This window comes from Elgaria multicarinata, chromosome 10 (assembly GCF_023053635.1).
Source record: "Elgaria multicarinata webbii isolate HBS135686 ecotype San Diego chromosome 10, rElgMul1.1.pri, whole genome shotgun sequence".
In the NCBI taxonomy this organism is placed as follows: Eukaryota; Metazoa; Chordata; class Lepidosauria; order Squamata; family Anguidae; genus Elgaria; species Elgaria multicarinata.
In genome coordinates this window covers 48,239,455-48,264,367 of record NC_086180.1, presented here as the reverse complement: position 1 = coordinate 48,264,367, position 24,913 = coordinate 48,239,455, and the positions used below count along the sequence as shown (strand labels likewise).

The 24,913-nt window shown below is 39.9% G+C and overlaps 1 protein-coding gene across 5 annotated transcripts in view; it reads left to right on the top strand.

Moving 5' to 3' along the window:
* NR3C2 (nuclear receptor subfamily 3 group C member 2) overlaps window positions 1–24,913 on the top strand; it is a 155,837-nt gene that overhangs the window by 111,831 nt on the left and 19,093 nt on the right. For all 5 annotated transcript variants that reach the window (XM_063135684.1, XM_063135681.1, XM_063135685.1 and 2 more), the window contains 3 exons: window positions 7,361–7,477; window positions 14,856–15,197; window positions 15,865–16,009. In XM_063135684.1, the coding sequence (XP_062991754.1) occupies window positions 7,361–7,477; window positions 14,856–15,197; window positions 15,865–16,009 (604 nt within the window). The remainder of the gene's footprint in view (window positions 1–7,360; window positions 7,478–14,855; window positions 15,198–15,864; window positions 16,010–24,913) is intronic.

Below are 24,913 nucleotides of genomic sequence, written 5' to 3'. Positions count from 1 at the left end.
CAGTTGACAGGTGGGGAAGCAGGGTGTAAATCAACTCTCTAGCAAGCTGTCTACAGGTTTCAATGCATTGTCATGAACCTAGGGGGGGCTCTGCTAGGAATCCCCACTTGTCTGCACCTGTTTTTAAGGCTGCCTGAGGCGCCACCCCCATTTTTCTCTTAGGATCGCTGTAACCGCTTCTATTTTGAAAGTTGTCAAAGTAGAAGCAATTACTTACTTTGGTGTAGGGAAATGGAGTGGCATGCCCTTTTATATGAAAATGGGGAACTTGTGGAGGGGTGCACTAGAAAGAGGGGATGCCCAAAGACAATTTAAATTCCTGGGGTCCTTGGCTAACTGGGTGACCTTGACATGTGCAGAAAATGCTCGAGATCATCCATTTATCCGAGCACCCACGCTCCCAATTTAAAGACTTTTTAAGTCTTTAAAAAGCATTTTAAGGAACTTGTTTCTCATACTTTCTCTTGAACAGATCTCTTTGTTCATGACCCAGCTGTGGGCTCTGATTTCTTTAGATCTTTGTGCTAACATCAGATACTGCAGTTCAGCAATTCACCCCAAAGACTTTGCAAACAACTGGCACACCCTCGATCTGTCTTTTGTGAATTACAGTTAATTCAATTGCTATCCATAAATCTGAGCAACGTGGATCATTATTTATTAGTTTCCTGATACTACATAGTCAGACTGCACTGGTATAAGCAGAACTGGAGAAGTTAATTATCACAAGTTTTAGTCTGCTCTAATAATAAGTAACCAGTTATGGAGAAAGCCTGAACATAGATGTAATATTTTATAAAGTGGTAGGGATTTGGGGCATGCAGTTGAATTTGCATTGCAGAATTTTGAGGGACTGCTCTAATCTCTTTCCCAGGTTGTTCTAACCAGTTCAAGAGCAGTGAAACAAGGTTATGTAATTGACATGTGATGTAGCCTAAAATAGTGAGTGCAAACATAGGCTGCTGTTGCTGGGCAGTTGGCAACTGCTAAAAGAAAAAATCTGTTCACTGTATAAGAAAGAGCCTTTTAATATCAAAATGCGGAGTTCCATGCATTTCATGGAGTTAATGTTTTGCTCCAAAATACGATGAGTTTTTTTTAAAACAAAACCAAACCTGAATATAAATATTGTTGATAGTCTCTAATTGTAAAATAGAAATGAAGAGTATTACTATTGAAATAGAGACCGATATATGGCATAGAGATGTGTATATTTTGTTCATGTTTCAAAACAGATCACTCCTGAAAAGAGCTGTAACTAATACCATTGCAGTGACATACTCTTTAGCAGTCATGTTTTGCCAATTAGAAGATTGCAGGTACGCAGTGAAATAATAGCACTGATTTGGATGAGAGATAGTGACTTGGAAGCTGCTAGGAGAAGTTATGTTTCACACACAGCTGGGTAAGCGGAAATGAAAGGTTGAAGTGGATTCTGTGCTGCAGCGTTAAAACCTGCTTCAGTGAGCTAAGGCGAGGAGGAGGAGGTTGTTTCTCCACTACAGAGAGAGTCCTGTTTGTGAACTAGATTTCCAAGAGATGCATCCTTCCCGTCGCCCCCCTCCCAGCTGCCTTTTCCTCATTGATTTTCCACAGCATATTTTCATTCCATTCCGCTGGGCAAATAATTAAAACAGCCCGTTTCAGAAGTGAAATGAGACCCAAAATAAGTGTGTGAAGTTAATGTAGCCAAGAGGCTGTTAATAATGTTTATTTATGAGCATGAAGCGAGCTTATGAATGTGGAGAGAGAATCTGGCCTTGGTTCTTTTCCTTTATGAGTTAGCAAAAAGAACAATCAATCTTGGGAACTGATTTTTCCCCCTTAGGGAAAAAGACGAATGATCATATATGTAGATAGGCATGCATGCATGTATCAGACATTATTTCAGTGGATAGGTATCATCAGAAGAATATTTTTAAAGCTGAGCATCCATTCCTGGTTGCCATAGCTGATGCATTTCCAACTTTCATAGTGACTTAACACAGGGCTCATCTACACCAAGCAGGATATTCCACTATGAAAGCAGTATATAAAAGGCAGGAGCCACACTACTGCTTTATAGTGATATTGAAGTGCACTGCAGGATCTACACTACTGTTTTATAGCGGTAATGAAGTGCACTGACAACTGTTGGGGCCCATGACACATCTACACCAAGCAGAATATAATGCTATGAAAATGGTATGAAAGCAGTATATGCTTTCATATACTGAAACCAACCAATATACTGACAACCAACAGATGTTACCACAAGTAAACAAAAAGAGCAATGAATTGTGTTGTCGTGACCCCAGAGTCCAGCCGTGACCTGGACACAGACTCAGAGGATGAGGACCAGTGGTGCCAACAGAGGAGGAACCAGGCCAGAGCACCACTGTGGTACAAGAGAACCCTGGACCAATAATTGTGCCTGCTGAACCTAGCTGTAGCACTGGGCCTGCAAACCCATCTCCAAGTGCTCCACAATCCATAGAGCCAGACTCTAAGGAAATATAGCAGAGTTTCTGGTTTAACCCTCTAATGGTAGAAACATTTACTGTGTTCAACCAGTATTGGGATCAATGTATCCCAAGAAAGGTGTACAAATAAAATACCTGGTAGAAGTTATTAAGTTTGACACCATTTGCTAGGTGCTTTTTTAAAAACAACAACAACAACAACAACAACGCCTGCATTGGCATATTCCAGTAAAAGCTGTTTCAAGTAAATTCTTTTCCAGCAAAACAACATAGTCCCTCATAAGGTGTTCAGATCAACAATGTATAATTCAAAAAGCTATGTGAATGGTATGTGGGATCTAATTGACCCTACAGTTTTTTAAACATTAAAATATGTGACACTAACATACGTATAACAAAGTTATAGCAGTTGCACAAGTACAACAGAGGCAGTAGTCAGGAGTTGTAAGTTGCTGGTAACAACAACAGACCCCACAGACCTTGCAACATTCCACTCGAACAGCTTATGCACAATCCATTGCATGAGTAGGATAGACAAAATGGGTATATTGTTGTGATTTTCTGTCGTATCAGCTACAGAGATTACACTTTCCCCTTTTCTTGGTGTCAGCAATGACACACCCTACCAGTTATGAGGCTGCCTCTTTTGACATCCCAGGCAAAGCTGGCTATGTGTCCACACTCAACCCAGAGTTTGATCAAGTCTAGGGGGGATCCGCACGTCGCTCCCAGAGCGCTTCTATGCGATCCCAGTGCACCCCAAAAATGATAGTCTGACTTCCCTGTAAAAGAAACGAGGAAGAGCCGTCCATGCCGCCGCCGCCGCCGACGACGAGGAGAGCTCTCCCCTGCCGAGCTCTCCTCGGCGGCAGTAGCATGGACGGCTCTTCCTCGTTTCTTTTACAGGGAAGTCAGACTATCGTTTTTGGGGTGCACTGGGATCGCATAGAAGCGCTCTGGGAGCGACGTGCGGATCCCCCCCAAGATCTAGATCTGGGAAGAAGATTTGTCTTTTGGGGTGTTCTCACAATAGTGAATTTTCAGCTCCCAAACAGTATAGGCAAAGTATGTCCATTGTTTTGAGAAACATGTACCATTGGCCACTGATTGATAAGGCGTTTGGAAGTGTATGCGGAGGCCACCAAGTCACAGGTGTCCATACCACCTTTAGTTTTATTATAATAAAGAATTTTCTGGGGTTTGGAGTTCTGGCCTGAGATGGCTATATCATCATGCATTGAAAGGAGAACCATTCCCACATAACTTACAAATGTTAAGTCTTCTTGAAAATCAAAAATGCTGCTGCCATCACTGGGTTCATGGGTTTATTTTTTTCTAATTGGAACCAGGTTTGTCTTAGCTAATCCCTTGGCTAGTGATACACTGGTGAAGAAATTATTAGTTGTTATATTCCATTCAAACTGTAAATGCAGCGTTAGTTTCTGAACCACTTTCTGGCCTAGGTTTTGTGCTGCTGTGGCACCTTCTTTCTTCTCAGCATATATGCCTGTGCTGTCATAAACATACAAATTTTTGGAATTGCAGCACTCTCAGAATTTTGTACCATCTTTGCAGGTTTGGTGCACATCTTCCTCTGAATGGCACTGATTGTTTATCAGTTCAAACACTCTTTTATGGCATGAAGCACTGTAGGAGGGGCTTGATAAACATATTTCACAGTTCACACACAGGGACAAGCTTGTCTTTCACATCACATTGTTCGTTGGGTGCTGAAGCTGGTCATTAAATCTGAGGACTTTATTGATTCTTTTGAAGAAGGCTAGTGACATTGTGCCCCGTACGTGTTTGAGGACTGCTTTCAGCAAGACATGGGGCAAAGATTTTTCCATGAACAGAGAAAAGTAGTTGTGTAAATGTCCTTGACTGAGAGTTGCTAGCCACCTGTTAAGAGTCTAGCCACCTGTTAAGATGAGGGTGCAGGTTTCTTGCAAACATTTGCAGATGCAATTGGGATTCAAATGAGCCTCAAGGCCAAATCAGTACATTTTGTGCAAAATGATAGCTATAGTGGGAGTGGTGATGAACCAGTTTTGCAGGATCAAAAGGAAGGTTGTAGGTAAAAACAAAACAAAAAACTAAACACACACACTTATGTGTTTTTTTTAATTCAGGTTATGCAGGTGTGTGTGTGTGTGTGTGTTTAAACCTGTGGTGTATTATTGATCCCATTGTAATGATGTTAAGGAAAGTGAGTAATCCGTCTGTAATAAAAATAGACAAAATATTGTCTTTCCACCCTCTCCATTCTTTTCTCGCAAGTAGTGGAAAGAACCATTTCTGAGCAAAGCATTTGTAGATATGATGAGTAACTCATAAATGTGAACAGGAAGGATTCCTCCTTGGCTACTGTGGTTGGTCACCCTGTTGGCCAGAGCTGGGTGACGGAATGCAGGCTGATCCGTAATCACCAATTCAAGACCAATTGCAGGCTAGAGGAAGTGGTGTGAGAGAAAGAAAATGGAACCATTGCCTCCCCCCTCCCCTGGACCACAATTCCGGGAGATGGAGGGGGGAAGGTGTGACCATGTTCCTCCATCCTCTTGCATTTTGTTCATTGTCTCCCCACCACTCTCCTTCATCCAGGCCGATTAAGTAGGCATGGAGGAGATGGAGAGAAGGGGTTGGCAACTGAGATGCCAGGAGGTTTCCCTGAGAGGAGCTGGATTTGGCTTGATGTGTGCCAGTTATTAAGCTCTGGGAGTGTGCTATGCTGTGGCATAGCACTTTGGGGATTCAACTGCTAGTGTCCATGTACATGACCAAAACTTGCATATTTTTGACACTAGTTAATTCTTTTAACATGAGTTTCCTTGTATGTGTAGCATGGCTCTGATAATCTCAGAGATTTGCTCTAAGGGATATGTCACCATTAAAAATACCCTAATTTGTACTGTAAAAAATATGTGTTGAAATCTGCTTGGAGTATTCCCCAACCAACAAAAATGTAAATTTGCCCTATAGAACTGAAGTGGCACTTAAAGATCTTGACAACAGACATATCTATGTGACATTTTAAAGAAAAGCTACATCTGGCACAGCTACATATGTATTTTTGAAAGGAGGATTCAACTTTTAAAAACTTAGAGTGAGGAGTATTTTTGATAAACATTTAACAAAGCCTTCAAACCCTGGTGTCTGAGGAGAGCACATGCCCTGTTCTATTTAAGTCTGATTATATCTCTTTGGGGCCTTGAAGACACAACATATAATTGATATAATAGTTTGATTTTGTCCAGCATATCACAGTCGGGGCTTGTGAAAGGTTTCTCTTTGAATAATATTCTTAGGAAAGCACACAGAAAGGATAATTACCTTAATCATATTACAATTTCTATTATGAGCAGCAATCTTGCTGCTTTTTTTTTTTTTTTGCTTACTATGCCTATGTCCATAAACTTTAAAAAGCTGTTTCAAATGTATCTATTAAAAAATAGTTAGAACAAATGCAGAGTTGTGCTAAGTTGTGATTTTGCTTTGCATCCAAACTAGGAGATGTATTGTATGTTTTTGTCTGTTATGAATCTTCCGTCACTTGGCTTCATTCACTGATCCCAAGTACTAGCAGTATAAGAGAGGCAGAATTTTCAAAATCTTTATCTACTTCCACCACATCACCCATAATTTTAGAAACCTCTATCATGTCCGTAGGCATTTCCCCCCCTCCCAACCCTAAAAATCCCAGACTGCTTTAGCCTTTCTCCAAGCCATTGGTCATTTTAGCTTTTCTTTTTTGTCCTTTCCCATATTCCAAATGCCGCTCTGCCACAGATTTATACAAAGACAAAATACTAGCTTTTAAATTTTCAATACTATTCCTAATCATTCCCGATATTGGGCGCATCCACACATAACTCCATGTGGACAAACCTTTGCAAGCCCAAATCCTGTGTGGTGGGGAGGGGGACTTAAAACAGGATTCAGTTTTCGTTTCTAAGATTCCTGGCTTGTCATTATGTATGAAACAGGAATCATTGTTTAAAACAAACAGTAGTCAACTGCTAAACAAGCCAACTACAAACCCTGGATTGTTTTGCTGGTTCGTTTAGCTAGAGTTTATTTTAAACCACAGTTTCTGGTGTGTACATAATGACAAGCAAGGAATTGTAGAAACTGAAATTAAATCATGGCTACAAACTCTTCCTGACAGTGTGGGAGGGAGGAGACTTGAGGGGAGAGCGTGTGAGCCTGAGCTTTTGCTTGGGCTCTCAAAGGCTCATCCATGCGGCGGCATTAAATCTTCACTTAGCATTACATGCAAACTGGGCCACCGAGTTTGCCTTTTCACTGTGCCTGGATAAAATACAGGCCGAAATGCATCGGGCTTCATGAAAATAAATTATTTGTATCCTGGGAACCTGTTCCTCCTTTTTTTCTGACCTGACTTGGCTGCTCTCCTCCTTTTGTTCTTGTTTTGTATTTTAACAGCCGTGTTTACAGCCCCTCCACTCCCTCATATGCATATATACCTGCTAACTCAGGATAACACTTCATGCACCTAATGAAGTGAACTCTAGTCCACAAAAGTTCAGGCCATAATACATGTGTTAGTCTGCATGGGTAGAATGTTATTTCCTAGGACATAAAAGATTTTACGCTCTTTGTCTCTGTTTTACTGATTTCAATTTGTTTCCTTGTGTTTTATGCTGCTGCTGCTGTTGATGTTGTTTTAAAGAAAAGAAAAGTTATGCAATTTAATGCTGTGAACTGTCCCAAGTGCTCTGGCTGCTTCAAGTTTATAAAGAAATAAAAAAACTTGCAAACAAGTTGGAAAGCCCTTCTTTCGTTTGTAGGGCTACGAATTTGGACTTTGGACTGTATGTTCAGCCGTATATGGTAAAATATAGCTTATAATTTTTGTTTGTCTTTTGTCAATGCAGGGCAGCACAACTATTTATGTGCGGGACGGAATGACTGTATAATTGATAAGATTCGAAGGAAAAACTGTCCAGCTTGCCGATTACAGAAGTGTCTTCAAGCTGGAATGAATCTGGGAGGTAAGTGTATCATTAATGGATATTAATGTTCATTTCATTGGACAAAAACTGTTTTAGAAATGTCTATTCTTACATTGATATCAGCTGGATGATCTCAGAACTTTTATCTTGAATTACTCAAGAAAGGAAGAAGTATTATACAAAAGCTACTAAATCCCTATTGTCATCCTAAGTTATTTGAAATATGTATTTTATAGCTCAGAATAAGTAAGGTGGGTGTTGGATGATGACAGTAATTTTAGTGGAGTTTCACACAGCTAAGAGGATTAAAGCATCGGGAGTTGTGCAGCGCTTTTTTTGGTGGTTCTGTGGGAACATTCTAAAAGAATATCAAAATAGATTTAACCAAAGGAAAGTTCATGCTATGTGTTATCTGCTAGATTTCCTGCTAATTTCCAGCCTAATTATAATAACACATTAAAAAAGTTTAAAAATCGAAAATAAATAAATGTACTATTACATTATGTAATTTAGAATTACATTATTTATTTTATTTAACGATATAATTTCTTACCGATCTGAAATTTCTAACCACGGATGTAGTGTTTCAAGTAGTCGGGCCAAAGTGTTGCCTGGGGAGGGTGGGGGGAATGGTGTGAAAGGTGCAAAACGTGCCGCCTCCCCTAAATGAAGCTTTTTCATATTTCTGTTGTGACTTGCAGTTATGGCAGCCATGTTCTCTGCCATCTGTGTATGCCTTTGCAGGGTGAAGGAGATGTGTCGCACAATGAAAGGGCAGCTGCCAGGACTGATGTGCCCAATAAATTTTGATTATATCTGTATTAAGTAAAATTACATAAAAACAGCTTCATAACTCTGCTCAACAAGGTTGCATACTAAGAAACTTTAAGAAAATGGGAGCCGGTCCGCTAGACAATATAGGAACATTTCCCTCTGTTCTCAGGCTGTGCTGCAGCCTCACAGTGCAGCACAGTTAATAGATGGCTGCATCCTTGCACTACCAGGGCAATTCAGTGATGTACATCCTTTTTCCTGATCCATGCAATGGGTGAAGTTCCCCCAAATTTGTAGTGATTCTCCCCCAGCCCCACAAAGCATCTATCAAAGAAGGGCAACTTCTCAGAATGCAAAAGTTGTGAAGTTGAAGAGGCTGTTTGACTCCATCCCAGAAACTGATGAATGGAGGCTTCACAAGCTATAATCAATTGGGGTGGGGTGGGGAATTAACTCGCAGAATGCCCTCTGAACAATAGAAGGACATGGCATGGAGCATGGCTATCTTTCTGGTTTTCTTTTTTCTTTGTTTTTTGCCTGCATTTGAAACAAAATGTATTTATTGCAATCATACTCCAGAAGGCTTAGTAAGGACCTACAGGTAGGAAGAAGGCAGGTTGGGATGAAAAATAGGGACTGTGCTCTCGGGAATAGTTGGGTGTGGAAGGAACAGGGAGGGAAAGGCTGAAACAGGAATGGACTAGTCTTGGCTCTGGTGGAAACAAAGTTGTTTAACAAAGTTAGCAGGAAGCTGCGCATGTTAGCAAGGAGATAGTGCCAGAGAAATCAAGATGGGATGAAGGATGTTAAAGAAATATGATTTCTTAACTGTTAGAGCATTTGGTGCATCTGGAGTATGATATAAAGAAAAACAAACCAAAATCTTTCACTTTCTCACATAATTGTATGGTTTAGTTCTAAAAATGTGCCCTAAGCTAATGCGTTAAATAGTCTATGCCTGGCTTTCATTTGTTTAGTTAATTCAAGTGAATTGTGAATCTGGTGAATTAGTCCAGCTGATGGCCACCATCTTGGTCATTAAAGTTAGGATATGGTAACATTTCTGGATTTAACAAGTAATTTGCATGCAATTATCTAAACTTAAAATGATGTTTCATTAATGGAGTCCTACTGGGAGAAAAACAATAGGCCAGTGTGTGCTTAAAGGGTGTTCGCATGGCTAGACCAGGCCTATATCCCGGGATCGTCCCGGGATCATCCCTGTACATCCAAATGATACACAGGGGATAGTGGGAGCAGGCAGGGATGACCCCTCCATTCACCTGAGATAATCCTTAGGTCTAGCTAAGGCCATAGACTACAGTGCAAATTGTATCAGGTTGATTTGAGCACTATTTGCAACAGAAAAAAGAGAAAAAATAATATATGAAATTTATTTATTTATTCATTTATTACATTTTTATACCACCCAATAGCCAAAGCTCTCTGGGCGGTTCACAAAAATGAATATGTCTTTTGCTTATTAACTCCAAACAAGATTGGTAGGGTATTTTATGTTTTGCTCAATTGATAATTCTTTCTGTGGCAGTTTTATTTTTGCATTTCAGTAACATATACTTAATGTAATGTAGGTATTTCTAAAGTATAGTGAATCTATAAAGACTTTCTGGACATGGAAGAGTATTACAGCATTTCATGTTGGAATTTATAAGATTTCTCCTCAAAAAATAATGACCACTGATTCACTTATTTAACTTCCATATTATCATTTAGGGAATGCAGGTTAGTGGCTCTGGTATCAGTGGGATGATGAGTCCTTTCTAGGTTTCAGTCAGAACCAGTCAGAACTCTAATGGAGCTATCCAAGGTGTGTAGATAGGTCCTTTAAAGTTCTAGCTGGTTCTGACTGAAACCTGGAGTGGATTTAGTGCCCTACTGATATCAGAGCCACCAGCCTCCACAGCATTTAGGGTATGTTCACTCCATAATCTAATGTAATCGGAGAATCTCTGTAGCTTGCAGCCAGACCACCTAGGGCCATGATCTTGTCAGTTTTCATAAATTAAGCAACACCTGGCTGTGTTTGGAAGACAGAGCTGCAAGTAAATCCAAATTGCTAACAGCAATTGAGTTGGTGATTATTCATTAGGTGTTTTATTCTTTCCTCTAAGTTACTGCTTGTCATCCAGGTCTGCAATAGCACCCAAACTCTCTCTCTCACTCTCTCTCTCTCTCTCTCTGTGTGTGTGTGTGTGTGTGTGTTTGGTTTTGGTTTTGTTTCACTATTGTTGCAGCTTCCCTGGCTTATTATTATTATTTACAATATTTATATACCACTCAATTATCTAATACAGATTCCAGAGCAGGGAACATAGGAATAACCAGTAAAAGAATATAGTCTGTTATGGTGGAGAAATAACTATTACTGATTTGATAAGCCTGCTTGGGCACAACAAGGGACATTTACAAATGTGTACCAGTGCAGCAAAAGTATGCAAACAGAATTTCCCTTAGAAACACTGATTGCTCATGTTTGGTGGTGTATTACTGTAAAATATATTGAAACAGAAACACACACAACACTAGCTTAGACAGTTTTTATGAGTATTATAGTGGAAGCACAGAACAGAAATCCAGACTTGACCCTGCTGTATTTTACAGGATGAAAGAGAATAGGAATCAGATTCTTTGGATCCATATGCTGAAGATACTTCCAGGGCTGCTCAGTCTCTATTAGCTGGATTGTCTTTCAAAGAGATTGACATTCATACCATGCACTGTAAATTAATGAATTCAGTAGATCTTTATAAAACTTTGGGAAGCATTGATAATGGATAGGTATCTATCATTCTATAAATGGATATCTTTGCAGACATATATTTGCATATTTCACAAATCCCAACAATGCAAATGTTTCAAGCTCTGAAATACCGTATACTTGCATTTGTCACAAAATTGTTGTTGTTTATTCATTCAGTCGCTTCTGATTCTTCGTGACTTCATGGACCAGCCCACGCCAGAGCTTTCTGTCGGCTGTCGCCACCCCTAGCTCCCCCAAGTCAAGTCTGTCACTTCCAGAATATCATCCATCCATCTTGCCCTTGGTTCTTTTGCCTTCCACTTTCCCTAGCATCAGCCTCTTCTCCAGGGTGTCCTGTCTTCTCATTATGTGGCCAAAGTACTTCAGTTTTGCCTTTAATACCTTTCCCTCAAGTGAGCAGTCTGGCTTTATTTCCTGGAGTATGGACTGGTTTGATCTTCTTGCAGTCCAAGGCACTCTCAGAATTTTCTTCCAACACCACAGTTCAAAAGCATCTATCTTCCTTCGCTCAGCTTTCCTTATGGTCCAGCTCTCACAGCCATAGGTTACAACGGGGAATACCATTGCTTTAACTATGCGGACCTTTGTTGTCAGTGTGGTGTCTCTGCTCTTAACTATTTTATCAAGATTTGTCATTGCTCTCCTGAAATTCTCGCTGTCCAGAATCTCCATTACATTTCGTTGAAGATTCATGGAGTTGATAGGTAACTTCATATAGTTCTGTGATTCTCTTGACAGACTGTGCTCTTCAGAGATATAGTTTGTCCTTGCCTGACTTAGGAAGTTGAAATTGTGAAAATGCACTACATTGTAGTTTCTCGCTCCAGTTCCTTTTGGAAGGGTTTTGTGTCCATGTGTGAGAGAGTAATTTGATTTGTGAAGAATAAAAGTACATTTGATAGTGATTTGTTCAAAGCCACCATATATATCAGGGCTTCAGTGTAACACGTTCAGGTACAAAACTATGACTGCTGATAGAATACTGATTTTCCATCCTAATTCTTAGTAGCAATAATTTTTTGAAGCTTGGAATCATGAAGTATTTCCAAAATACCTTTAAGTCTAAGAAGGTTTTAACTCTGGAAGTTTAATAAAAATGTCCAAAGAAAGACCCTTGTTCTTGGTAATGACCTTGCTTCTCTGAATAGTATGTGTTTGGAAGACTAAGGATAGGGTGCCATTTGCCCTAAGGGTTCCTAAAGAAGCTTTGATAGTACTGGATGGTAGATAAAGTAGTAGAGTGCGATCCAAAGTACTGTTATGCTAAGCACATCACTTATTTATTTATTACATCTTTATACTGCCCAATAGCCAAAGCTTTCTGTAGTTGAAAGTGGTTTTTCTATTGTCTTTAGTATAAGCTCTTGTGGCTTTAATTTGGATTGGGACCACCATGCAACAGTAGGGGAGTATTAAAATTTTTCCCCACCCCATCATAAGGGAGTTAAAATAAATAAGTCTTTGTTGGCATCATTGAAAGCTTTTTTCCTCACCCCCCTCCCCAAGTGGTGTAATCCTCCCTTCCTGGTGTTTAGTCATGCTGATTGATCCAAATCAGGGCCATGCACACTTACAATTGAGTAAATAAAAAGCTAACTCTCCGCTATACACTATGCAATAAGTGTCACATGCTATTTGGCTCTTATTTTGTCTCTTCCCCCCCCCCCCTCTCTCTCTGTCTGTCTGTCTATATGTATATTGATATAGATATAGATGTTATAAATGTGTATCACATTTTCCAGAATACAAGAAGATAGATCCTTGCCCTGAGTGGCTTACTACTTAAATGTCACATTTCTCCTCATTTAACTAAAAGCTTTTAAGAATAAATGTATGAAACAAACCTTTAAAATGTAAATATAAAGTCATTACGAGATTTGTATTTAATTTTTTTTGTAATTTATTCTATTTTTATCCCACCTATATACAAAATACCCTAGATCTAGTGTGACTGGCAAGAAAAACAATGAAAAATACTAGTCCTTTCATTATACACATGACTATCAAGAAGTAATGTTTTGTCATGGATGAAAATAAGATCTGTTCACGTTGGGGGAATGGGAGAGAAGTAATTCAAAAACATGTTATCCTAGCAAAATCAAATAAAAATAAACATAAAGAATTTGTTGTTTATTTGTTCAGTCGTTTCCGACTCTTCATGACTTCATGGACCAGCCCACGCCAGAGCTTTCTGTCGGCCGTTGCCACCCCTAGCTCCCCCAAGGTCAAGTCTGTCACCTCCAGAATATCATCCATCCATCTTGCCCTTGGTCGGCCCCTCTTCCTTTTGCCTTCCACTTTCCCTAGCATCAGCCTCTTCTCCAGGGTATCCTGTCTTCTCATTATGTGGCCAAAGTACTTCAGTTTTGCCTTTAATACCATTCCCTCAAGTGAGCAGTCTGACTTTATTTCCTGGAGTATGGACTGGTTTGATCTTCTTGCAGTCCAAGGTACTCTCAGAATTTTCCTCCAACACCACAGTTCAAAAGCATCTATCTTCCTTCGCTCAGTTTTCCTTATGGTCCAGCTCTCACAGCCATAGGTTACTACGGGGAATACCATTGCTTTAACTATGCGGACCTTTGTTGTCAGTGTGGTGTCTCTGCTCTTAACTATTTTATCAAGATTTGTCATTGCTCTCCTCCTAAGAAGTAAACGTCTTCACGAGTGTCTGGATAAAAAATATATAGCTACTTAAGTATCAAGCTGCTGGATGCCTCCTTGGAATATGAAGTTGTTTGCATCTTAGGTAGGAGAAGAGGGGTGGGGGATCTGCAAGTGGATATGTGTGCAAATGGCATTTTCCTTATTTGAAGTCTGTCTAGAAAAATAAATAAATTGTTGGAAGCCCCTTGTCTGAAAGCCAAACTTTCTGTTGGCAGTTCACACAAATTTCGGGAAGGTTGTGACACCTATATGGCACTTGCTCTTGCCCAGGCATGTAGTGGAGAGATACTTGGATGTGGATCCCTACCATGAGGGTACTGTCCTTGTACAAAACTATCTCGTGTTTTGAACTCGCCTCCCTGTGTGGTTGTCAGTGGGCACTGATAGCTACTGTTCCTTTTAATTTCAATATACAACTCTCTTAAAAAAAAAACCCTATGTCCCTTTTATGTCCATTCATTTTCTTTATCAATGTTGTGGGGATTAAGAAAATCAGGCTACATATATTTGAATCCCACAATTCTGATGAGTTACACAATTAACACAGAGAACCTATGAACACAGAATAGGTTTCCCAGTTTACTTTACCATGATCCAATGTGTGCCATAGAACCCAGAGAAGATTTAGGATAGGGGTAATAATATTTAGAGAACCCATCTTTTAAAGTGATCGCATTGGGTGAGCATGCCCGGTTTGTCTTGTTTTTATAAATTGCTACTCTTTCCTTGACACACCTACTATATTTCTATTAATTATCTTAAGAAAAGCATACATTGCAATTTCAAATCCAACCAGAAAGCTAATTTGGGAGTATAACAAAAGAGTGACAAAGAGTTCAGAATGATTCAATGAACAAAGAGAAAATTAAGTGGCTTGTGATGGGGGTGTACTTTTAGATGAATTAAAAATTCTATGAATCTGTGTGAGCAAAGGGAAAATACGTTACAAGTAAGATATATTCTGGAGATACTAATGCAACTTGCTTTCTTCTACGTGCAAGTTATTGGTTTAAAAAGACAAGTGATTTTTTTTTTAATCCTAGCTAATCTGGTCTTTATTGTCTTCCATCTCTGACTTGGTTACTATTCCCAAAATAGCATTCATATATTCTATTTTAAAATTGAAATAGAGAACAAAGGCTGGTAACTTTCAGGTCTCCAGTATTGTGCAAACACTTTTTACGTTATTCACAGCTCGGAAGTCAAAGAAGTTGGGCAAGTTAAAAGGAATCCATGAAGAACCACAACAGCAGCAGCAGCCACAGCCGCCCCCGCAAAGTCCAGAAGAAGGGACTACATATATTGCTCCAGCAAAAGAACCTTCTGTAAACACAGCACTTGTTCCTCATTTGTCTGCAATTTCACCAGCACTTACTCCCTCACCAGTTATGGTCCTAGAGAACATTGAACCTGAAATTGTATATGCAGGATACGATAGTTCGAAGCCAGATACGGCCGAACACCTGCTCTCCACTTTAAACCGTCTTGCTGGCAAGCAGATGATTCAGGTGGTAAAATGGGCAAAAATACTTCCAGGTAAGGATACATTCAGGGATGTACAAGAATTTTGTTTCACTTCGCAAATCACTCAGAAATGTCCGACTCAAAACCCTGAATGCACTTGCGAACAGGAGCTGCTGTTGTCTGAAAATGCGTGCAGATTCCCAAATGTGAGTTCACAAAATGTGCACTTAAAAAATGCACACTTTAAAAAATGCACACATTAAGAAACGGACAACTAAAAGTGTGCATTTTTTAAAATATGCATTTTGAAAAATGCACACTTAAAAAAATTGCATCTTCACACATTAATCATGTTCGCGCAGCTTTCAGTTCTTACTTTGAACCAAGGCTATTTCAGATGCCAGGGCTTTAGCATCAGATACTGTGAAATAACTGTAAAGGCTGCACTTGGCCAAGTGGATTTCTCTTGTCATTGAATAACCACGATTACTCCCTACAGACCTGGGATTCAGATGCAGAACTTCTAAGTTAGAAGTTGCAGTTTCCTGGCAGGCCTAAGCCCCGGGACTTTGCTTTTTTAGAATTTGACTGCTGCTGGGTCTTTAAAATGCAACATCTTTCACTGTTAAGAAATGATTTGAATAAGCTGCAAGCTTCAAGGGAATGGAGTGGTAAAGTAGATGACATGAAATGCCACTGAAGTTAAATATTGTTTTTGATGCATTCTTGTGTTTTTCAGGTTTTAGAAACTTGCCTCTTGAGGACCAAATTACTTTAATCCAGTATTCTTGGATGTGTCTATCATCATTTGCCTTGAGCTGGAGATCATACAGGCATACAAACAGCCAGTTCCTCTATTTTGCGCCTGACTTAGTCTTTAATGAGTAAGTTATATGTTGAATGTTTGTTTTTTCAAAGAAAGAATAAATAAAGCAATGTTAAACTTAATGTGCATAGATGCAAAAATTCTGAAACAATGTCGACAAAGAAGAATGAGCACATGAGAACAACTTTCTGAAAAGTTTTCTCTTGAGCCACTCACTTGATTTATGTCTGTCATAGTAGGCAGCACTGTTTCCAGTGCATCAAATTTCCATAGAGGCTTTTTATATGACATGTGTGGGGCATGTGCGGCCGCCATTTTGAATATTCAAGCCCTGGTTTGGGTTTATTGTGTCATGCGAACCTGGCCAGTTCACAGAATCCACACTTGCTGTGTTCGCATGATACGAGGACACCCCCCGAGTGGAGGTTGCATAATCAAGCTTGTGCTCATGGGCGCCACAAGTCATTGTGGGTTAAATAACCTACGGAGAGCTGCAACGTATCATCCAAATCCAATCATTGGGTTTGACGCATAGGAGATACACAACCTAGTTTAACAGAAAACATTTTCTCTCTTTTTTGGTGCCTACTGTGGCTTGGCAAAGCTATTTACTTTTGAGGATATGAGTACATCTACACTGCTGGTTTTCTAAGCCCATTCAGAAAATAGTTCTTTTGTTAACAGTATATAGCTGCTTGGTGTGTTTTCATAACAGTGATAATTACCTTTCTTTGCAGTCTTGAAAGAAGCCAGAATGCTTTAGTGAAAGATTCCTAGCTTTATATTACACTTACAATGACTGAAGGAGCCGTTCATTCCTGTTTTAAATTTCAGTGCAAAGCTATGTCCTCAGTAATCTGCAGATTGAAGCAATAGTGTTCTTAAGGCACACTGGCATCTCATCTGTTCTTGCTTCATAATGTGGCATCAGCAACATGCATGTGCCACTGTCAGATGAAGAATAAGCAGGCTCTTGAGAGTGGTTGAACCTTGCGTATGAGGACCAACACATACTCTGTGTGAACCATCACTGCTGTACCTCCGAAGATTTCACTGCTTCCCTTATTAGAGAGCCACTTGTTAGAAAGGCTGGACTGAAAGTGTTGTTGTATCTTTCACCTTCCAGTCCTTGCTTGAAAGAAATTCCTCCTTTTCCTATATTTAAAAGTTAAATATCACAGAGATTCTTTTTATGATCAAAATTTTAGTATTCATTAAATGGTGTAAAACAACAACAACAACATAAAATATTCTGGGACAAAACAATTCATATGGACAAGACAATACCTTGCAACTGACCAGACGTAACAGTTATAGACAAAAAAGAAAAAAAAACATACCTCATTGACTTAGCAATACCTAATGACAAAAATGTTGTAGAAAAGAAAGAGAGAAAAGGCCATGGAAGTTAAAGAACTATGGCTACAGGAAAAGATCATAATTATTCCGTTGGTCACATCAGTCACTGGCATCACATCAAAAAACTGTACAGAAAACCTTCAGAAATTGGGCCTACCAAAATACATCCACACCAACATCCAGAAAGCAGTCATAATTAAAACATGCTCAATTATCAGGAAATTCCTGAATCTGCAAAAGATAGCATTACTTGGCAAAGTCAGTCATGTCCTAGAAAAACCGCCATGAGCGAGAGAGATGATGATGATGATGATGATGATGATGATGATGATGATACTGCCTGTTTGGTGCATTCTCTTCCCCTCCTTATTGTTTTATTATGATTTTATTAGAATGTAAGCCTATGCGGCAGGGTCTTATTATTTATTGTTTTACTCTGTACAGCACCATGTACATTGATGGTGCTATATAAATAAATAATAATAATAATAATAATGATAGAAAAGAGTTAGAGTCAGTGCAGATAGGAGAGTAGATGAAAAGTACAGCTTAGCTAACAAACTTGTGCCTTGTTTTTCAATGTCAGATTAAAGCAGAGTAAGGCAGGAACCGGTGCTGTAATGTAAATTAATTGCTAAGAATCACCTCTGGTTTTTCGGGTCATATAGCATAAAGGGCAAAGGGGAAATAATTTTTATGGCGGTTGGAACCAGCAAATACATAGGAACAGTGCAGGTGGAGTTTTGCAACTCATACATCCTAAAAACCCGCCTGATGCGGTCCGAAGGGGCAAGAAGGGATAGATTTGTTAGACCTCATTAGATGGCCTCTGTGTCTTTGAGCGATACCGAAGGACAAGAGGAATGGTCTGGCTTTTGCATCCACCAGTAATGTGCTGGGTCTGACATATAGGTTCAGTGTACAACTGGAAACAGGCCCAAAGGATTGGGAGTGGCCCTTTCCCCTTTTAGGTGAATTCCTCTTACCTCAATTCACCCTTACTAACTGAAAAATGGCCTTGAGGATGGTTTACAATAATAAAACTAACATGTGACCTTTATTTGATCACATGTTATGTTGTATGGCATGTTATGTTGACCCAAGTTAAAATGAAATGTCTAAACTAACTTTTGAGGATTTTGCTTTCATTGGGGTTGTGATTTTAGGAATCTAGGGATTTATATGGTTGCAATTACCACTCAAACAAAATAAATAAGCTTAATGGAAGTATTCTAGAATTTCAGTCCAGCAAATCATATACCTAGTTTGCTGCTTCAGGCATTAGTATAAGGCAAAAATGTAATGCCTTATATTCTTAAGATGTCTATTAATCCTACATTAATTTTCTGTTATAAAACAAACATCTCTATTTGTATGAATATGTACAAAGACTTACCTGACTGAAAAGTGGGTCACTTGCGTTTCAGAAAGCAATAATATAGTTTAGTCTTGTGAGTCACCTTTTCAATTTAAATATGTTTTATCCTTGTAGTATTGAAAGGCAAATTGGAAAGCAAGTTAGATTCAGTATGATAGGAGCACGGGTCCTGGGCTGCTGAGAACAGCACTGTCAGTGAACACGTAAATTGAAATGGGCAGATAACTGGTAAAGCTGAGAACCTGCCATATTTTTTAATTAATACCCAGTACGTTTAGTCTTAGTTATAGCTAGAATTTTAAAATTTTCTTTTCTCATTAATTTTGAAAGTTTTCTGGTTAAATAACCGTGCACATGAGTGTCTTTATTGCGTTGTGTGCAGCCACTCGTGGAATCCTTGCTGAACTTGAGAGAAATGGGTTTATAATTGCATAACACACTGTACAGCTTCAGCTACCTCCAGGTGACCTTTTAGCTACTTCTGCTTGTAATTCTTCCTGGTATCTGGATTCTGTATTAACTGTTAAGGAGGAAAGAAGCAATAGAAAAAGCTGCATTTTCAAATATATCAGATTTACTTAAATTGTAGAGTCTTAGAGAGGGAATCTTGTTTTCAGTCATTATTATAGTATTTAAAGGATTATTGTTCCACTGCTTTCATAGATAATTTGCTATATTACCTTTCAAGTCAGCCCTGGTTTCGTTTTTCACTCTATTAATCCGATGGAGCCTAATTTTAGGAAGCTTTTTTTTAATAACCTTGAAAATCTTAAGTAATCATTAGTACCGCTCTTGGTTACATAATTGACCAGAGAATTACTCCCATTGGTTTGTTAGTGAGATATATACACATGTGCATACATATTCTAAAAAAATGGGTAAGAGTTGTAGTAGTAGTAGTAGTAGTAGTAATAATAATAATAATAATAATAATAATAATAATAATAATAATAATAATAATAGGCTGATATTTTCTAAACAGTGACCAGAGATTACTTTAAGTGTACTAGTCACCTAAGCAGGATAATTTAAAATAGTTCTACAACTATCAGTGGAAAAATGTAGAACCTAAAAGTTATACAGATCCAAAGTGAGATTCATGCACAGAAATGGATATGTACATATGAATCTGCTCTTCTACCCATATAAAAGAGAAAGTGGGGGATAACTTGCATTCAGCACTTAGGGACAGGACGTGAGATGAAAGGAAGTCCTTGATTTCATTTGGATGCCTTTTGACCTTCACCACAGCTGACCAATGCAGTCAGAACATACAGTCCTACTAATATTGCAGAAGCACTCTGTGGATACATGCATTAGGGTTGTGCAAAGTGGGTCTTCTCCATCTTAAAATTCGAGCCAGAGCTCCGTTGAGGCAATTCTCTGCCCCGATTTTGGAGTGGCTCCCCTTATTCCGCCCCGTCGGATTACCTGTTGGAGAACCACCCCCATATTTGGATAACTGCTCTAGTCAATGGAAATTACTCAAATGCTTACAGCTCCCTCATTATTATTATTTTAAAAAACCACTGTCATTTTTAAAGATAAAGAGATGAAACTTGCCGTGATGATAGCTCTTAAGTAGGGTTTTAGGCGTGCCAAGTTTGTAGTAGATCCATTCATGCCTTGATTTTTAAGGAATTTTTAATTCCCCCCCCCAAACCATTATCCCCCTTAAACACTTACACTCACACTAATCCATGCCTGCACATTTATGGAGTGAGCTTTTATCCTTTACTTTGCTGATGCAGAGCTCTGCTCGTGGTGGTGGAAGTTTCTACTCCAGGCTTCTCCAACCTGGTGCCCTCCAGATCTATTGGATGCCCCCCTTGCACTGGAAGCCCAGCCAGCCAACAGGAGTAATAGTTTAAATGAAATAAAGAGCCTGTCTGTGCCTCCCTCTCCCCACCCCCATGGCCACAATAAGCAGCCAGTGTTTCCCACTCCCCCCAAACAATGCAGAGGAGAACATGGTCACGGACTGCGCTGTGGCAATTCCTAATTGGTTAGCCACAGATGTCAATATCAAATCTACTCCTCACCACACTCAATATCTTCCAAATATGGAGATATTCAATTCACACAACACACACACACACACACACACACACACAGAGAGAGAGCATTGATGTCTGAAAAACAGTCGGATAATTTCAGAGACGTTAGAAGCTCTGATTGGGCATGTCTCCGCTCTGATCTTAATCGATAGGTTTGGAAGTGGCCAATCTCTGCTCTGGAAGATTGAATGCTCTGCGGATGTTCATGGTTACCAGATAATTCCAGGGTGGAGCACACACCCCTAACATGCATCCCTTTGGTGCAGAAAATGGCATCATCCCATCCACTGCCTCTTTTAGGATCCAGTGCTGATAACCTATTTCTCAGAAGGAGGGGAACTAATGCTCAAGTGAATCAGCAGGCATAACAGTTTTTCTGCTACACTCAAATATCTCTGGATTGGGGCCTCATAGCCATATTTTTTTGTGATATCTTTTCAAATGTAGCCTATACCTGCATTGCTGTAACTTGGTGTTCCACTCTGTATTCTGGTCTTGTCAAGGTGGATAGGGTATATAATTAGCAGTAACTCAAACTCTCAAGCACATGTAGCACTGAATTCCAAGCAAGCTGCTACTGAAGCTGCTGGGGGGAACAATAGTAATCAAACGTCAGGGTCATGAGAGCATCTGCGGCTGCTGTAGCATCTTTATGGAATAAAGGTTGTGCTTTATAGGTGGGATAAATACGTTTTCATTATGTGATCAAGATACTGAGGCAAAGTTTTAGAGGAATATTTGAGAAATACAAAGACAGCAAGAGTTTGTTAGAAAAATTAAAAGAACATCATAATGTAGTTTTAAAAGGGTTATTTTTTTTAATGGGCTAAACTGCTTTTCCCCAGTGCAGACATTGGAAATGTCATGATCTAATGTGGGAAACCTTACAGCATAAAACACAGGGGGGGATTTAGTCCTAAAGGGATTTGAGGAAACGTTAGACTGGGATACATCCAAGACACTAAACTTGGAGGTATATATATATTATGCACCTCTGTTCTAATAAGGAATGTGATCTTACACGATAGCTGTGATGGCTGTTTGTTACTAACAAGGAGATTTATTTCTCTGATACAGTTCTAGGCCACTTACCACCCAATTTTCAGTTTTCTGTTTTTGAATAAGTGTATGAATAGAGTGATTGCTTTGTGGATTTATACTTTTCCAGTTAAGGACTGGATGTGGGAGAGTCTAGTTCAGCCTTTCTCAACCTGGGGCGCTCCAGATGTGTTGGACTACAACTCCCAGAATGCCCCAGCCAGCTCTGCTGGCTGGGGCATTCTGGGAGATGCAGTCCAACACATCTGGAGCGCCCCAGGTTGAGAAAGGCTAGTCTAGTTGATACAACTTAAACACAGACAAGACAGAATGACTGGCCTTGTGATCTCAAGAGAGATCCTATCTATAATGGGTCATTCAGCATTGTAATGTGGGGATGATCTTGGCTCCATCTCCTTTGTACTGTAGTGCTCCTGACAAGTGCTTTCCGATTCACTGTTTTGTGAGAAGGCTGTAGCCCTCTATCTTGGGGCTGTCTGGATGACACCCCCCCCCCAGTTTGGTTCTTTGTGCTATCTTAGTGCTAGCCTTGATCCAATGCCATCCCTGCTAGCAGGCTCAGCTCATTGCATCCATAGAACTAATGGATTTGGAAAACATTGATAAAATGTGAAATTACTGCTGTGAAAGTACTATGGGGATATCCTGATGCCTGGCCTTCTTCGTACTCCCCATTGCCGAGTTCTGCATTTGGGGAGAGCTCAGCCTCGTGTGGCGCAGAGTGGTAAGCGGCAGTTACTGCAGCCGAAACTCTCCCCACAGCCTGAGTTCGATCCCAGCAGAAGCTGGTTTTCAGGCAGCCGGCTCAGGTCGACTCAGACTTCCATCCTTCCGAGGTTGGTAAAATGAGTACCCAGCTAGCTGGGGGAAAGGTAACTGCGACTGGGGAAGGCAATGGCAAACCACCCCACTACAAAGTCTGCCAAGAAAACGTCAGCGAAAGCAGGCATCCCTCTAGGAGTCAGCAATGACTCAAGTGCTTGCACGAGAGGTTCCTTTCCTTTCCTTTCAGTTGACAGAAAAATATGTAAAGACAGAAGCATGGACATATGCAGCGGAGCTGTGTTGCTCTTTGCCGATGATATCATAGCCGATATCTGAAAGTGGTTGCACAACCACTTTCCATACAGCAGTCTCTTTGCAGTCGATAGGGAAAGGACATCTGCACCCCTGAAACATAAATAACAGCTGTGCAGTTATTGAAAGGCAAGATTGGAAATTGTTTTCTATAGCTTCTAGACTATTCAGATGCTGCAGCTTGTTCAACACAGTTTGCCTTTTGATGGGCCATGGGGACCATGAGCAGCCTTCCCCAACCTGGTGCCTTCCAGAGATGTCAAACTCCACTTTCCATCATCCCCAGCCAGTATGGCAAATGACCGTGCTAGCTGGGGATGATAGGAGGTGTTGCCCAATACCTCTGGAGTGCACAGCCTGGCTTCTCATAGCCTTCTGGCGACAGTTAAAGTACTAGTTTGATCTGTATATCCTGAAGTAGTGATGCAGCAAACATCTTTGCCCCAATGAAACAATGAAACATTTATGTCTGGTGAAAAACATTGGTTTGATAGTGCCCTCTTTGCATCAAGGAAGAATCTTATATATGAGGCCTTTTTTGGTAGTTGATCGTGCTCTAGTTCTGGATTTCCATCGAGGATAATGCGATTCTTTGTGTTTGAACAGATATGTCCTTGCTCTCACTCTAAAAAAAGAGTAGTTTGACAGAATGCCTAGAGCGTCTTTCCTTGTTCCAAGCAACAGTTAAGCTGTTTTTCTTTTCCTGGGGGAGAAATGGTTTTTGCAAACTTGGTGACAGATGGAGAAATCAAAAAATGCCAAATGGCATTTTTTGAACTATGAACTATGTTGCTTTATCAACATGAAGAATTAAGTAGGTTTCAATACAATACATGACCTATGGCTGACTAGGTGGTAACTATACTCCTTTGAGCTTGATGATCAAGTGCAAGTGTGAACATTTTTCCCTAAAATGTCTAATTTTCACCCTTTTTTTGCTTTCAATACTCTGTCCAAGAAGTGATAACCAAATTCTAACACGAACCTTCATAAGAGCAATTTATTCCTGTGATTCATTCTTTTGCAACACAGATTTGTCCTAATAGAGCTTGATCTGCTATGTTTCCAGGAAAACGGTTGCTATTCACTACTTAGAAAATGGAGGTTATTAGGGGGTGGCTAGCATTAATGTTATCTGTTTAGAAAACTTGAGTGACCAAGGAACTATTTTATTCAGTTCTGATATCCACTTTAATACACAGATGTCTTTCTTCCTAGTTGGCTCATCCTTCACTTTTGTGAAAGAGGGTAATGTAGTGCACTTAGCTAATTTTACCAGACACTGGCCTGCTTTTTCCTCTCTCTTTTTCACACTGTACCAGGATCATGTAGAAATCAAGAAATTTGTGTCATGGAAATCTCTTAGATTTATATAAAAACAATAGATTGGCTCCAGATTTATGCTGGAGTAACTGGTGCAAATTACCAGTTACTGGTGGAAATAGACACCCCTACCTTCTCCTTCCCATGGCAGCATCTCTAGCCGCCCTGAACATATGACCCACTGAATGGGGTGAGCTGTGGGAGGGGGGTTCCCCAAAATTCAGGTGGATTGAATCCTCTCACTGCAGGCAGATCCTGGATCCATCCAAATAATTCTTGGTTTCCATTTACTACTGTTCATGAACAACAGGCTCAGTTCACTGTGGAATTAAAATATCAGTTAATGTCTCCTTCTGTATTTATTTATTTCAGATTCCGGAGCACTAAAACATAAGAAGTAAAAAGTTAAAAGTTAAAAAGAATTAAAACACCATTTTTGAAATTGATCTTTTAAAAAACACAATGCCAATAAAAACTATGGCTGGTTAGTTAAGGAATGCTTCCTGGAAGAGAGCAGTCGGGCCATAGGTCCATGTGGAACCACTGGGAGCATGCCCTCTGATGACCACAGTGATTGGTCGGGCTGGTCAGGGAGAAGGCGTTTTCTCAGGTATCCTTGCCCTAAGTTGCTGTGGGCTTTGTACAGTAGTACCCAAACTTTAAACCTGGCCCAATAGTGAACAGGCAGCCAGTACAGTTCCCTGGCAAA